General features: G+C 35.5%; 1 protein-coding gene across 1 annotated transcript in view; it reads right to left on the bottom strand.

Moving 5' to 3' along the window:
* The window catches only part of LOC132796685 (protein sax-3), a 57,130-nt gene extending 54,898 nt beyond the window's left edge, over positions 1-2,232 (bottom strand). The window contains exon 1 of the mRNA XM_060807941.1: positions 1,537-2,232. Coding sequence (XP_060663924.1) covers positions 1,537-1,840 — 304 coding nt within the window. The 5' untranslated portion in view covers positions 1,841-2,232. The remainder of the gene's footprint in view (positions 1-1,536) is intronic.
* Between the last annotated feature and the right edge of the window lie 12,013 nt (positions 2,233-14,245).

Below are 14,245 nucleotides of genomic sequence, written 5' to 3'. Positions count from 1 at the left end.
GCAGGAAATTATCTAACTCAAGTTATTTGAGCAAAATATTTGTAATTTAAGACAATGCGGAAACCCAAAATATATACTAATATGTAATAAAAATACTAAGCTATATAAGAACAAAAAAATTATACCAGGATATATGCTAATATATAACAAAAATACTAAAAAGCAAAAAGTTATCTAACACAAGTTATTTGAGCAAAAAGTATTTGTAATTTAAGACAATGCCAAATACTAACATATATACTAATATACTTAAAAAAATACTAAGTTATATAAAAAGCAGCTAAAGTTATTTCAGTAATTTAAGAAAAGGAAAAATACCAAAATATATACTAACATATAAAAAATACTATCTAACTGAAGTATATTCAGTTTAGTTATTAAAAGTTGATGGATTTTTCTTTAACTATTTCTATTTCCACTGCGCATTTCAAAACTACAAATTTTTTTTTATATATTTTACAACAATTTTATGTCATGTTGCATAGCAATAAAAACTCAAACTCAAATCGACTTTAAACATAAATTCTGTTTGCCATTAAAATCTTAAATAAAAATCGAAATCAAAATCAAAATTTTGATCTACTTTAAAACAGAAAACCAATAAAAGATGTCGGCTTAATTTTCTACGAAATATTTCTATTAATTTTCTTGTTCGGGCTGATTAGCAGCGCATGTGAAGTTGCACATTTTTCCAACTAACCGCAATGATTATCAACGAAGACAATATCTTTTGAAATTTTCAAGTAAAAACCGCAACAACCACAAAATACAAACTATTTTATTTTGTTAATGTTTTTTTGCCTTTGGTTATTAAGTACTATGTTCGCTTTGATATTTGTTATTGTTGTGCAACAGAAACTAACGCAATCGGTTTTATAATAAAGAAGGAAGCAGCTTACTGAGAAGAAAAAATATTCTTTCTGGGAAACGATCGAAACGAAGTCCGAATAGTAATCTATCACTTTTCGCTATGTAATATGATCTTTGTTGAAACTTTTTGTTGTTGTTGCACTATTAACAAGAGAACATCTACCTATCTAAATAATAGTCGGAATAGGTATCCCACAAATCACCCCGACGGTAAAAAAAAACACACAGAAAACGAGAAGAGAAAAAAATACAAAGTTGAATTATGCTTATAGACACGACTATAAAGCGGCATTAAAATCCATTAGCAAACGCGCCGCGTTGCCTTAATTTCAGTTCGTTTGGTGCGTTGTCGTTGCTCTTGTTGTTGTTGCAACTCGTGCCCCCAACCAAAAATAGTCAAAGCGAGGCACCAAATGTGGCAACGAGAATGGAAACAACAAATGACACTAATAAATATCGAGAGAGTGTGAGAGAGGAAGGGAACTATATGTACATATGTGTGTATGTGTGCATTTCCACAAAGGATTTGTTGGCCATTAGAGCGCGGAAATAGTTAATCATATTTGGAGTTTCTATGTGGCAGGGTTGCCCTTCAACCAACAAATATTAAAGAGACTAGGGATATGTGAACTATATATTATAGTATGGATGTGTATATGGACTTACCCTTGAGCGCTGCAACTTGTGTTAATCCATTTAATCCAGCAAACAGCAGCAGCAACTGCTGCAACAATGGAGGTGACTGACGCTGACGCTGACGCTGACGCATCATCTGTCGCCGCTTGCCACAACTCCTCTCGTTGTTGTTGTGTTGTATTTTTAGCCGCTCAGCCGGCGACGTTGGGGCGACATTTTGATTGTTTCTGTGTCGTCGTCGTCGTCGTTGCAGTTGTAGTTGTTGTTTGATCTCACTCGCGTTGTTATTTATAATTTTCACATTTTGTATTTTTGTAGATGCGTTAGAATGCATTTTGTCAGAATTCTAGTTTTCACTTCTTTGGCCAAAAACTGAATAAATGATGCACCGTTTTCAAATTCACTTTAGCACTCCATTTGAATTTTTTGTTGTATTTTAATTGGCACTCTATTTACTATAATCATATATAATTCTATAATCCTTTCTTTTTTGCCTTTTTATGCAGCCATCATATATGGCGTTTAAACACCGCTAAATCCACGCGTTACGCACGAAAATTCGCTTGGGTACGCGCGTTCCCAGCTGAAATCTCGCCTTCTAGTGGCATGCGAGTTTTCCACAGAACTCAAAAATTACGCGAACGCCGACGACACGTCGCGCGATACGAAACGGAAACCGAGAGTAAAACAAACGACGAAACCCGCTCGCACAACCGATGCGACCGAGTATCAGCAGCAAATTGAATGCGCGTCCACAGCGACGACTGTTAACAGCGAGCGTCTCTGTTAACCGGGCCACACAATCCACACACACACACAAAACGCACAGGCACAGTGCATTACTCGAAATGGCACTGTTAGGCGCATCGTTGCGCACTCTTCTAGCCAACGCATTTGACGCTGTTAAACTTGTTGCATGCTGTGGATTTTAATATGCGCGCTCTCTCTCTCTCTCCCAACCGCTTCGCTTTGTTTACAATTTGGTTTGTTTTGTTTCATTTGCCAGTCGTTTCAATGCGGCGCCCACGTTGTGTGCGTGTTGAGCAACATTAGATTTGTGGACTGTGTGTGGGAATGGTTGAATTGAATTGGTGCACAATAATAATTGGATTTATTATTTATTAATCTATTTTGTTTTCGCTAAGAATTATCTTTTTTAATTTATGGGCCATCATGAAAATAAAATGTGACATGCATGCTCTAGTAATTTTTACTTAATTAGCCGGAATTGCGAATAATCCATATCAAATGTGGAACGGAATTGTTGAACTTTTGTTTACTTGCTGTTTTTGTTTTGTCGCCACATTTGCGTTAGGCTTTATTTCGGGGAAATACCAAATTAAGTCGAAGACGCCGCCCGAGTTTTCTTGATAAAAAAGCAAATTTGGCATTTGGCAAGAATTTGCAGAATTCTTTAGAATGTTGGGAATGTTTGGTATTCTAAATTAAATTTGCTTTTAAATAAATGCTCTACTTAAATTGAGCATTTTTGTTATAGACCCCAACGTGTTCATTAAATATTCATCAAATAATCAGCATCAATCCAATTTCAAAATGTTTGCCCATTTCTTGACACCTTTTTCTGGCTTCATATTTATTTTAAATTCAATTAATATTATTATGCTTTTGCTTTTGGTTTGGGGTTTGGTATCTTAACTCATTAAGGCGCCGATTGTGGATATACAAACTTTGGACGTCTGACATATAAAAATGTATTTCTATTGTTGTATTGTATTTGAATGTGTTGTGCCGTCTTGTTGTTAGCCCATTGGCAACATGTTGGCTCTGACCAATGCCCCCTCTCCAAACCCCTTTCACATGGTGTTCTTAAGTGGCGACCATTTGCTATCCAATCTGAACGAGTGCCGCACTCGCTCTCCAGCTGTTAGCTCATCCATTTCCAAACTGCAATAAAGACTGACAAAAAAACTACAAGAAGAACTTTGGGTGCATTTCACAACACACAATATCAAACAGAATGAGAATGAGAAATAGAAACAGAATCAGAATCACTGCGATAGAGCCACATAACCAATATCCATATCGTTTCGGCTCCGTTAGAAGCCGCTAATGAATTTCCCCTCTCGACGAAAATCAATTGAATGGACGGACAGACGAACGATATTCTATTAATTTATCAAAATCCATATCCAAGAAGAGGCTTTTTTCCTTACTTTTTGTATAAATCGCTGCCTAATTTCCCAACGTTTGTTAAATAATCAATAACTTTGTTCTCACTCTTCTACTTTTGCTCCCACTCAATCGCCTACTCAGGTAGATAGAGAGAGAGAGAGAGAGGTTCTTATATCTGGAGTGTGAAGTCGGTTCATTAATGCAGTTCACGAGATACATTTACTTTGCCAAGTGTAAAATAAAGGTGTGTATATATACATACATATATATTTTTTTATACAAGAAATGAAAATTGTGCGTGTTGTGTTCGAGTCGATGCACCACCTGCCTGCTGCGATCCTCAACAATATGCATTGTCTGGCCCAAAAGGTCAGAGTGCATACAATGCACGTACATACATGCCTTTATTTCGTATTTCATTTTAGTACTACATTCGGCACAGGTAACAATTGTATGTGTATGTGTGTCTGCTCAGGCTCTCAGGTAAAGCATATTTCAAATGCTGATAATTGGCCAATTTATAGAGACTCCTCCGCTGCGCTGTTGCCGCTCAGCACTGAAGTTCGGCAACAGCGCAGACCAAAATATTGACATGGCTTAGTGCTTGGCATTGGGCACATTTAAATGTTTTTGTTAGCCCTAACTTGACATTGTCGGTCTTTGTCTCTCTCTCTCTCTCTCTCTCTCTATTCCACTTGGTTATCTGTCTCTCTCTTGCCCTCTGACTGTCTGTCATGTCATGTCTGCTTGTGGCGGGGTCTAAGCCCATGTTAATGACATGTAAGTTGCCGTCTCAATTGCGGATTTACCAGCTCCACTTTACTTCACAAAATGAAATGACATTTTGATTGCCAGCCCCAAAAGTTCACTCGACTCGAATTTGTATTTATGTGTATTTGTTATGCGTTCATATTCAAAGATGTTGGCTTTAATTCGGCTCTTACTTTCGTTATTAATTTATGGTGACGGCTAATTTGACAATCAAAAACACTGAAAAGGCGTTAATAGCAGCTGCGGGCGGTCGAGAAATGCACTCAATGCTAAGGTATATTAGCTGGGTCAAGTAGTTTATTGCAGGGCGAGATATTTAAGCTACTCATTTAAGGCATAATTAAAATAAATTTGAATGCTTTAATGTGTTTAAAAGAATATATAAAAATTTAAGTAATGTATTTATTAGATTTTTTTTTAATAGTAATGTAATTATGCTTCCTATTCATAATATCTTTTTCACGTAAATTTTGAAATAAATTGTTTTTTTTTTCAAAATGATTTAAATTATTAAAGTGAATGGAAAGTAGTGACAACAGTAAGACATGTTTATAATAGAACTTTTATCATACTAACCAAAATAAATAATAATATTTTTTTTAAACAGATTATACATATTTCAAATTACATTTAAAAATGTATCAAGATTAAATATTTTATATAACATTACGCTAGTTAAACTATATCTCTAAAATATATTTTGCATTCTTTAAGAGCATCTGCTCGTTTATCTCATTCGCCCCGAAAAATAAATACAACGCCAAACCTTTCGCTTCTCCAGTTTTTTTTTTGTTAATCGGAATCCAAGAATCTGCAAAAGCCGCAAGCCGACGCCGATCAACAAAAAAGATACACAAAAAAAAAAAAAAACTGGCTCAAGAGGCTCTTGCAAAAGTGTTTCCGCATTTAGTTCCAGTTGATATAGAGAGACCCAACTCTAAAACGCTATGGCTATTGGTTAAATTTGTGTGTAGAGAAAGAGAGAGAAGAGATTTTGGAGCTTTGTGGCTTTGTGGCTGGCAAAAGTAAACAAATTACTTGTACGCATACACTCGAGATAATTGAAATTAGCGGCTGTGACAGGCTGATTGCCTTCTGCGATCCTCGCACCACAAATCTGCAAGACACGCAGATCTCCAAACATCGAGACTGAGACAGGAACAGAGAGACTTTGAGACTCTTGGCCGCCCACTCGACGAGACAGAGCCAAACCCAAAGTGAGTGGGTTTCTTTTTTCCGTTGGAGGAGAAGGAGAAAGAGGAGAATGGAGTAGAGGCAACAATCTCTGTGTTTTTTTTTGGGGATATGCGTATGGAGCGCATGCTCATCTAACTCCAACAACACCGATTGTATAATGTGTGTGTATATGTGTGTATAGGGATACATATGATAATGAGCAGGAAATGAGTTGAGTGTGAAATTTATGTACAGGAGTGTTCTTCTCTATCGCTCCTTTTGGGCCCCTTGCTAGTTAGCCAACATGAGTGATGGCTATAATTAAAATTTGGTGTGTGTGCGTGTTGCTGTTGTTGGGAAAATGAATTATGCGTAAATTATGTACTCTATTGATATATGACACAACAAATCGTGTTTCGATTGAGAAAGACAATGGCTAGTTACTTGTCGAAGTCAAAAACCACAAGACAGCCAAAGAACATAACTCAATCAGCACAACACAACACAACACAAGAAAAAAAAAGAGTTAACAAGGCAAATAAATTGAGATTAAGCACGGTATGACACTTAAGCTGTGCGAAAGGAATTTTAATCAGTCTTTATTTAAAATAAAAACAATCATAATTTGAGTAAAATTGAAAGAGAAATTTTTAGTTGATTTAATAAGCATTTTACTTATAAAATAATTGATTTATTATTTACTGCTTATTGTGAAATATTGTAGAAACGTATTTTCTATGTATGTTAAAATAAAAGTAAACAGAAGCTTCTTGGCCACAAATGTTCCTAATATAATAAAATAAAATTAAAATATACACAGGGAGAAAAGTTTATATGGAAAAGTAAATTGCAAATCTTGGTTAAGGAACTTTACAACCTTAAAATAAAGGAAACCAGACATTTAGGTTGCAAAAATCTTAAAGCAAGGTAAAAAATCTACTTTTAATATCGAAGATCTCTTAAATTCAAGAATTTTCTTCTTGCTACTTTAAAGTAGAATCTTAAATCTTCGAATACGAAAGTTGTAAGAGCGCAAATAGTTGCTACCCATAGTATTATAACTTATATGTTATAACTCGAATGTAATACTTTAATAGTATACATTTTGTGGTACATTTATTTGGTATATTTAAAAATTAATAAAGCCCTTTTTTGCTTTATTACTAAATGGGTAGCGGACACATTCGACAGTAGCTTTCTTACATGTTTTTTTTATAATTTAACTCAAAATAAATGAAAATATTTCTAAGTTTTCAGTCCGTCATTCTTTGCTTTGCATTCCATACAAAATTCTACAATAAACAATGCAATGCTCTGTGTACTTTGTTAAATATATACAAGAAAAAAGTTGATTTCAAATTGAATTGTGTGAACTGAAATCCAATACGCGACATAATTCGACCCGCTGCGCAATACGCAATGTTGCCCACAAAAAGTGACAACAAACAAAGCGTAAATAAATAAATATATAAAAAAAACACAAGAGAGACATAGAAGGGAAAAATGTGAATTTCGTAATCCAAATGTCACACAATTGAAATATGTAATTAATTATACTGAAAAATACAATTTACAATATACAAACAGAGACTAGAGTCGTATATCTAGATATTGGCTTCATTTTGCCCGCCTGCTGTTTGGTGTTTTTTTTTTTTTGTTTTTCAGCTCGCCAAGCTTCGATAGGAATCTACAAAACTATTTGCCACACAGAAGCGTGGATGAGGCAGGCGCTGTGTTGCATGATGAGGGGGGGAAAACTGGGCTGGACCGCCAGCAGCTGAAAGCTCCATAAAAAGTTGGCGGTCTTTTGTTTTGTTGTTGCTGCCGTTGCTCATATTTCGTTTTTAATGAATCCACACTCTATGATTATCTAGATTTCGAAACATTTGTTGTTGTTTTTTTCTATTTGAGTATATGCGTATTTAAATGAGACACTCGCCCACGCGATGCATTGAATAAATGAATGAATGCGCCATGTTATCAAACGCCGCCGGTGGTCGGTTGACTACCGAAAATATTAATTAAAAGCCATAAAACGCCAAATACGCATTGATAAATAGTTATCAACATTTGTATTGAATTTAAAGCTCACGAAATTGTTACAAGCCATTCAAATAATTTATGGCCTATTTTTCACTAATGCCGAGTATACCCTGCAAACTGAGAAATCTGCTGTAAATGGGTATGATAAAGTGTTCAAAAACATATTTTGAAATACATACATACACATACATATTTTTATATCTCAATTATACAAAATATTTTGTTTAAGTTTAAAAGAAATTTAGCAACCAAATATTTTTAAAGGGTATCTTTAGTTGCATTCTCATACCCAGTCGGGTTTTTTCTATTTGCTTTTTGATCCCATGTAAATATTAATGTTTAATTATGCAACATAATGCGAGTTATAAATGAACTAAATGCCTTATTGACATGGTGAGCTCTCACGAACATTTAGTTGACTTTTAATTTCATTATTTTTATTTGCCCTGTGAGTATGTTAATTAGTTGAATTGCATATTGGATTTATTTTTATGGCTCATTTCAATGTTTATAGGCAATTGGGAAATAGAAAGAATGGTAAAAGTCTCGTATATATATTAACCACACGCTGTCAGAACTTTGCTTTTAAATTTAATAAAAACAATTAAGAAAGCTACAGTCGAGAGTATTCGACTGTGAGATATCCAATCTTAATAAACTCAGATTCTAAAAAAAAAATACCAAGAAAATACTAAATTATACCGAAGGTGATATTTGGTATACCCGCGACCCAATCTTGATAAAACCGTATATTCAAAATACTCCTTTTTAAAATCCAAATCTTTATAAAACACCATACTGAAAATATACTAAGCGTATATACCAACACAATGCTAAGTTATACCAAAAGTTATATTTGGTATATTTATAAACTACTAGATTCAAGACATTATTATTATTATTATTAAGAAATTACCAGCAATTATAATTTCAAGACATATAATGTAAAATATATACAATATTCTAAAAACATAACAAAATTATTATACCAACAAAATACAAAATTATACCAAATTTAACTAAAAGCGTATTCTAAAAATATACCGAATTAATATACCAAGAAAATACTAAATGATATTGAAAGACATATTTGGTATATCGATAAAGTAGAACGTACAAGATATACCATAAAGTTACGTAATTATTATATTATAAAAATATACCAAATTAATATACGAACAAATATCGATAAAGTACCACATTCAGGATTTACCATAGAGTACAAAATAATATACTAGATTGCCAGTCAAAGAAACTAAGAAACGATTGCAGTTGGCGTTTCTTTTTCTACAAAAAATATATATACTTTTTTATATTAAATGATGGGAAAAGTTGAAACCGGCTACTGATATGCCAAAGGCAAGCCCGCTTGAACTCAATTCATTACATTAAATGCAGTTGCGATGATGATGATCTGGCAAAGTCCTATAATAATCACTTAATACCCCCGTGTAGAGATCTCTAATGATGGCCCAAGTTGTTGTTGCTGCGGTCGTGGTGGAAGCGTAGCAAACAATTTAACAACCATCTATCATTAAATAATTTGTTAAATTTTCAAAAAACTAAAAGCGCCACAAAAAAAAAGCGAGCGACCCTCTAGGCCTTGATCCCCGAACGCAGTGAATAGCAAAAGAATGGTTGGTTATCGGTTTGCCAAGTGTGAGTGTTGTTGAGTCTGAAGCGTTTTTTAATTAGTTGTGCAGTCGATAAAAAATGCGCTGAAACTGAAGTGAGTCGAACCGAAGCGAAACGAAACAAAAGAAACAATAAAAGTATAACGAAAAAACAACTATGAAAGAAAGAGCAAACAGAAAGAGAAAATGAACTGGCGAAAAAGATTCGCACGCAGCGAGCAAGAAAAGATCAGGATCGGCATTGGTTGATGGTCGGTACGTGATCGGTTCATAAAACTAAAAGCAGCCATAAACTGATAATTTGAGAATTTATAAATTTAAAACGCAGACATGGCATTATATTAGGGGACTAGAAGACAGACAGACAGACAGACGGACAGACAAACAGACATTCAGACGAAGACAAGCCACCGATCGAAGTCAATCGAGTCGATTGGCAGACAGGAAGCTCTGATGTTAGTAATGATGATGATGATGATGACGATGGGTGAGACTTAGCGGAGTGAACAGAAGAGCGCAAAAGTCTCAGTTCTGCAGTCAGTCAGTCAAACTATTGCGACTTCCAAGAAGCCAGAGCATTGTCCCATAAAAGCGCTTCTAATGTTTCAGGATTGAAGGTGATTTGTGAAGGATTGCGCAATGATATTGGCTGAAAAGTGTTGCCGGCAATTTTTAAGAAAAATATACCAATAGAATACTATATTCAAAATATACCAGATTGTCAGTCAAACCCTTATTAAGTAGGTGTTTTCCCCATACAAAAGTATTTCTTTAATAGGAAATTTCTTAGTTAAATACAATTTACACTTTAATCTGCATTTTTATTTTAACATTTTTACTTTACTTTCACTTTCATAGTGGGCTAGTGGTTTCTAAATTCCAACTGAACTTTGATAGCTAAGTTAGTCATTAACTTAGATGGAATAATCGCTAGAACAAATCTGGCATTCAACTAGTGTCATTTGGTGTTTTGAGAACATAAATGTGAAGAGTTTGGGGGCAGCAGCGTTGCAAGTAAAGCAAAGAAATGCTTAACAGTCTTAGCCCACACGATTGTTTTTTATGTTTCTCAAAGTTAATGCGCATTTTTAAAGACGATTTTTTACGCGCATTTAAACATTTTATTTTCAGTCAGGCTTGCTGCTCTATGGCCCGATTGAGGTACTTAAGCACGAGAGAGAAAGATGGAATGAGAGGCAAATATAGACAGAGAGAAAGAGAAAGGGAGAGAGACCTGCTACTGGCAGGTCGTTAAGTTGCCACATCTTTGGGTTTATTTTTACACGCAACACGAGAGAGTTTTATGTCCGCTGCACTAATTAAAATATTAAGCAGAAATACATTCAACGAAATTCGTGTTAATTTTTTATTGAGAGTTGAGGCCTCCCTCCGACTATATCTCTCTGTCAATATGCAATTTGCAATAATTAAGCATTAGACTCGAGGGGAAAGAGGCAAATCTGACGCTTCATAAATCGCAAGTGACTTTACGGTTGTTGTGCCTTCAGGCGAAACCAAAAACTTAGCACAAATCACACATTTGCTGTGCCTGATAAGCCAAAGCGATGGACAGATACTGCGAGCTCTGGCTTCGGTCTTTGGTCGGGGGTCAAGAGCGTCGACGACCCTTGGCGACAATAAAAAAATTGAAAATTACCAAATGCGACGAACGGAGACAACGAAGCGAAGGCGTCTCAAATCACAGACAACAGATTCGATGAATGAAATCCAACTGCTGAATGAAGTGGGTACAGTGTGTATTACTACAAACAATGTATGAGACTTACTTATATACGTACTATATAGCGATTCGGTATGGGAATGGAATATCGAAAAAAAAAACAGAAACCCTTGACTTTGCTCTCTTCCTGTGACAACATTCAACATTTCTGTTCGGTTCAGTTCGCTTCTGAAATCTTTCAACCGCTTTTCAATCGCAGCCAGCGAGAAACACACAGTCAGCGACAACCCAGCCAAGGGTTGTCGCTGTCAGAGGCGTCGATAAAGCCACAGGGGGTCATAAATTCTTGAGCTTCTTGCGTTTTGTTTGCCACCGAGAGATATCAATGAAAAGCCGACAACGTCGCAACGTCTTGCCACATTGTCTCCCCTTAAGTTATCGCCAAAAATAAAAAACGACTACAGCAACAACAGCAATAACTGGCACAACAATAATAACAACAACAACAACAACAACAAAAACATGCAATGTATGAGACAGCTTTTTTGTACCTTGTTTCAGGCCCTGCAACATTTTGAATGCATTATTTACTTAGTTTGTTTTTCTCTCTGATTTCTTTTAAATTTTTTCTCTGTTTTTTTTTTGTGAAGCAAGCATGTGTCATGTTTTTATGCCATATGAAATTATCAGGAAATTGTTTTACAGGGTAAATCGAAGGAATGCAGTTCTTAGGGGAGATTGAAGACTATTTTAGAATGTTGATTAAACAATGGCAAAAATAGAAGTAGTTAAAATGAGATGTTAAGAGATTATGTTCCTATATTTTTGGTTTAAATCTAAATGAAATCTGTCTTTTATTCATCTACTCCATAAATCTAATCATTTGTTTTTTATAATAATTAATATAATTATAGTTTAATTTAAAAGTAATCTCCCTTTTATTCCATATTTATTTCATTAAACTAAACATTTGTTTGTTATAATAGTAAAATTAAAAGTTATTTCTTTTGTATTTATTTATTTCATAAAACTAACAATTTGTTCCTTCACTTTCAGATAATACTTGCATAGCTTGCTTTAGTTGGTATGTAAGTGTCACATTTTTCTCTTTATTTCATAACAAAAAGTTATGCATACAGGGTATCTCTAAGCACATCATTTCGTTGTTTGTAGCATTTGTCTTTTGATTTTAATTTTCTTGATTCTGCTGATGTTGTTGTTGTTGATGTCGCTGCTATCGCATACGATTTAGTGTCGTCTTTGCTGCTTATCTGCGGTTTGCTTTCTTTCACCAGCAACAAACGGCAACTCTTCACTTGGTCTCTTTTTTTTTTTTTTTTTTGGTTTTTTGGGTTTTTGGGTACATTTTGGAGTCGAAGTGTAGCAGGGGAAAGGGGTTGTTGTGGAGTTTCTGGACATGCATAGCACTCTCGCCGCATGTGTCATCGACGTTAAGTGCCACGGCAAAGAGTTAATCTCGTCGATAATTATAATTTATGGCTCGTTGTGTGTTCACCTACCTCAAAAAGAAAACACAACACAAGTACGACTTTGCTTTATAGATGGACTTCATTTCAAATGTGTTTAGTATTCTCTTGATCTCTTTTTTCTGTGTTTGTGTTTGTGCTTTATAATCACAATTTTAATTGGGGTTTTTGGTCAGGAACAAGGCAAAAAATAATACGCATCACTTTGTGAGTGGATGTCGCTGTTGTTCATAATGTCAAACTGACAATATTTATGATACAGATTGCTCATTGTCATTGATCATTGTCTGTATGATCATAAACTATAAACGAGTGCGATATCTTTCATGTGCATACCCTGTAGAATTTTGTTGCAAGAAGAAATGGGTATGCTGATTTTGTGTGAAGAAAGATTTTAATGTATCTTTATCAAATATTTTTATTTTTTAAATATTTAGAATTACATAAATTCAATAAATACTTAATAATATTTCACTGAATACAAGAAAACAAAAACCAAATAAATAAATAAATTGACTGCAATTCATTTTTCTGGAAATTTTTTCTTTCTTTAACAAACTATTCTCTAGAGTATCTTTGAGTCTCGTACTCGATGCCAAGGCATTCGTAATTGTTTTCGACATATGTTTGCGGCTTTTGCGTTAAGCCCAATTATGTCAATCAGAGCCAATGGCTACCGTTTTCACTTTCACCTACTTAGATACTAGGCGTCTAATGGGGAGATGGAGCAAGAGTTGCAACCGCCGGCACATTGATATCTGTATCGTAATTTATCATATTGATAAGGTAAATGTTGTGATGTCAAAGCGGCTTTTGATTTACTTATGCCCCGCCTACAGCCTTGACTAGCTACCGGTCTCCTCGTTGCTTTTACTTCATTTCCAGATAAGAAACGATTCCAGTTTCAGTTGCAGTTCCAAAATAGTTGCAGCAATTCCAGCTGCTCTTTTGCAGTTTGCTGCACTTCAAGTTGTGCCGCTGCTTTTAATCTTGGCCACATTCACGTTAATCTATGCGATAAATACTACTGCAGACATGGGGAACGAGAGATAAAGTCAAAACAAATGTGCAGACATTTTCAGGCAGCTTCCATCATAATTCATCAGCCAGCAAGACAAGAAAGCATAGGCGAAATGATTCTATTTAGAGGCCACATCATCATCATCATCATCATCATCATCATCATCAGCAACAGCAACCGCTGCTTGAAGCACTTAATCATGCGAAGGCTCCGCAGATTAACTCATTACTTAACACTTTTTTTCACTCGCATCTTTCAGCTGTCTATAGCGAGGATCTGCCGCAGATAATTGTGTGGCCACAGCTAAAATCTGTCCATGTTTTCAGACTTTCCCCCCCTACAATCATCCGGGTGGAAGGGGAGATGAACAGCTAATGCGCGGGGGCGTGCCATTGAGTTTTTGGAGGCTGAAAATGTTTCAAAAATGTTTCAAAATTGATGCGCACCTTCTGCCACCTTCCGCAGTGACAGAGAGCGAGACACGAGTCTGCCCCTGCCCCCAGCCCCATCCTCAAATATGCTGCCGCCTTCCTCTTACTCATTTACTTCACCTTCCCCTCGGCACTTAATGACTCGGCGACGTTTTGTAGCTTTTCGGGGGCTGTGGCGCATTAACATTCCTCATTTCTCACTTGTTGTTGCTGCGCTTGTGTTGCGGGTGTTGCACAAACACAACAGCTTAAGTGGCAGCTACTTTGCGCGTTCGTTTATTGTATTGCACTTAATCCACTCTACAAGATCATACCCAAAGGAATACAACTGAGGATCATTAAAGTCGCCATACGTATGTCAC

The sequence above is a fragment of the Drosophila nasuta genome, chromosome 2L (assembly GCF_023558535.2).
Source record: "Drosophila nasuta strain 15112-1781.00 chromosome 2L, ASM2355853v1, whole genome shotgun sequence".
Taxonomy (NCBI): domain Eukaryota; kingdom Metazoa; phylum Arthropoda; class Insecta; order Diptera; family Drosophilidae; genus Drosophila; species Drosophila nasuta.
The sequence above is the reverse complement of the archived record's forward strand: the minus strand, read 5'-3'. Positions and strand labels throughout refer to the sequence as shown.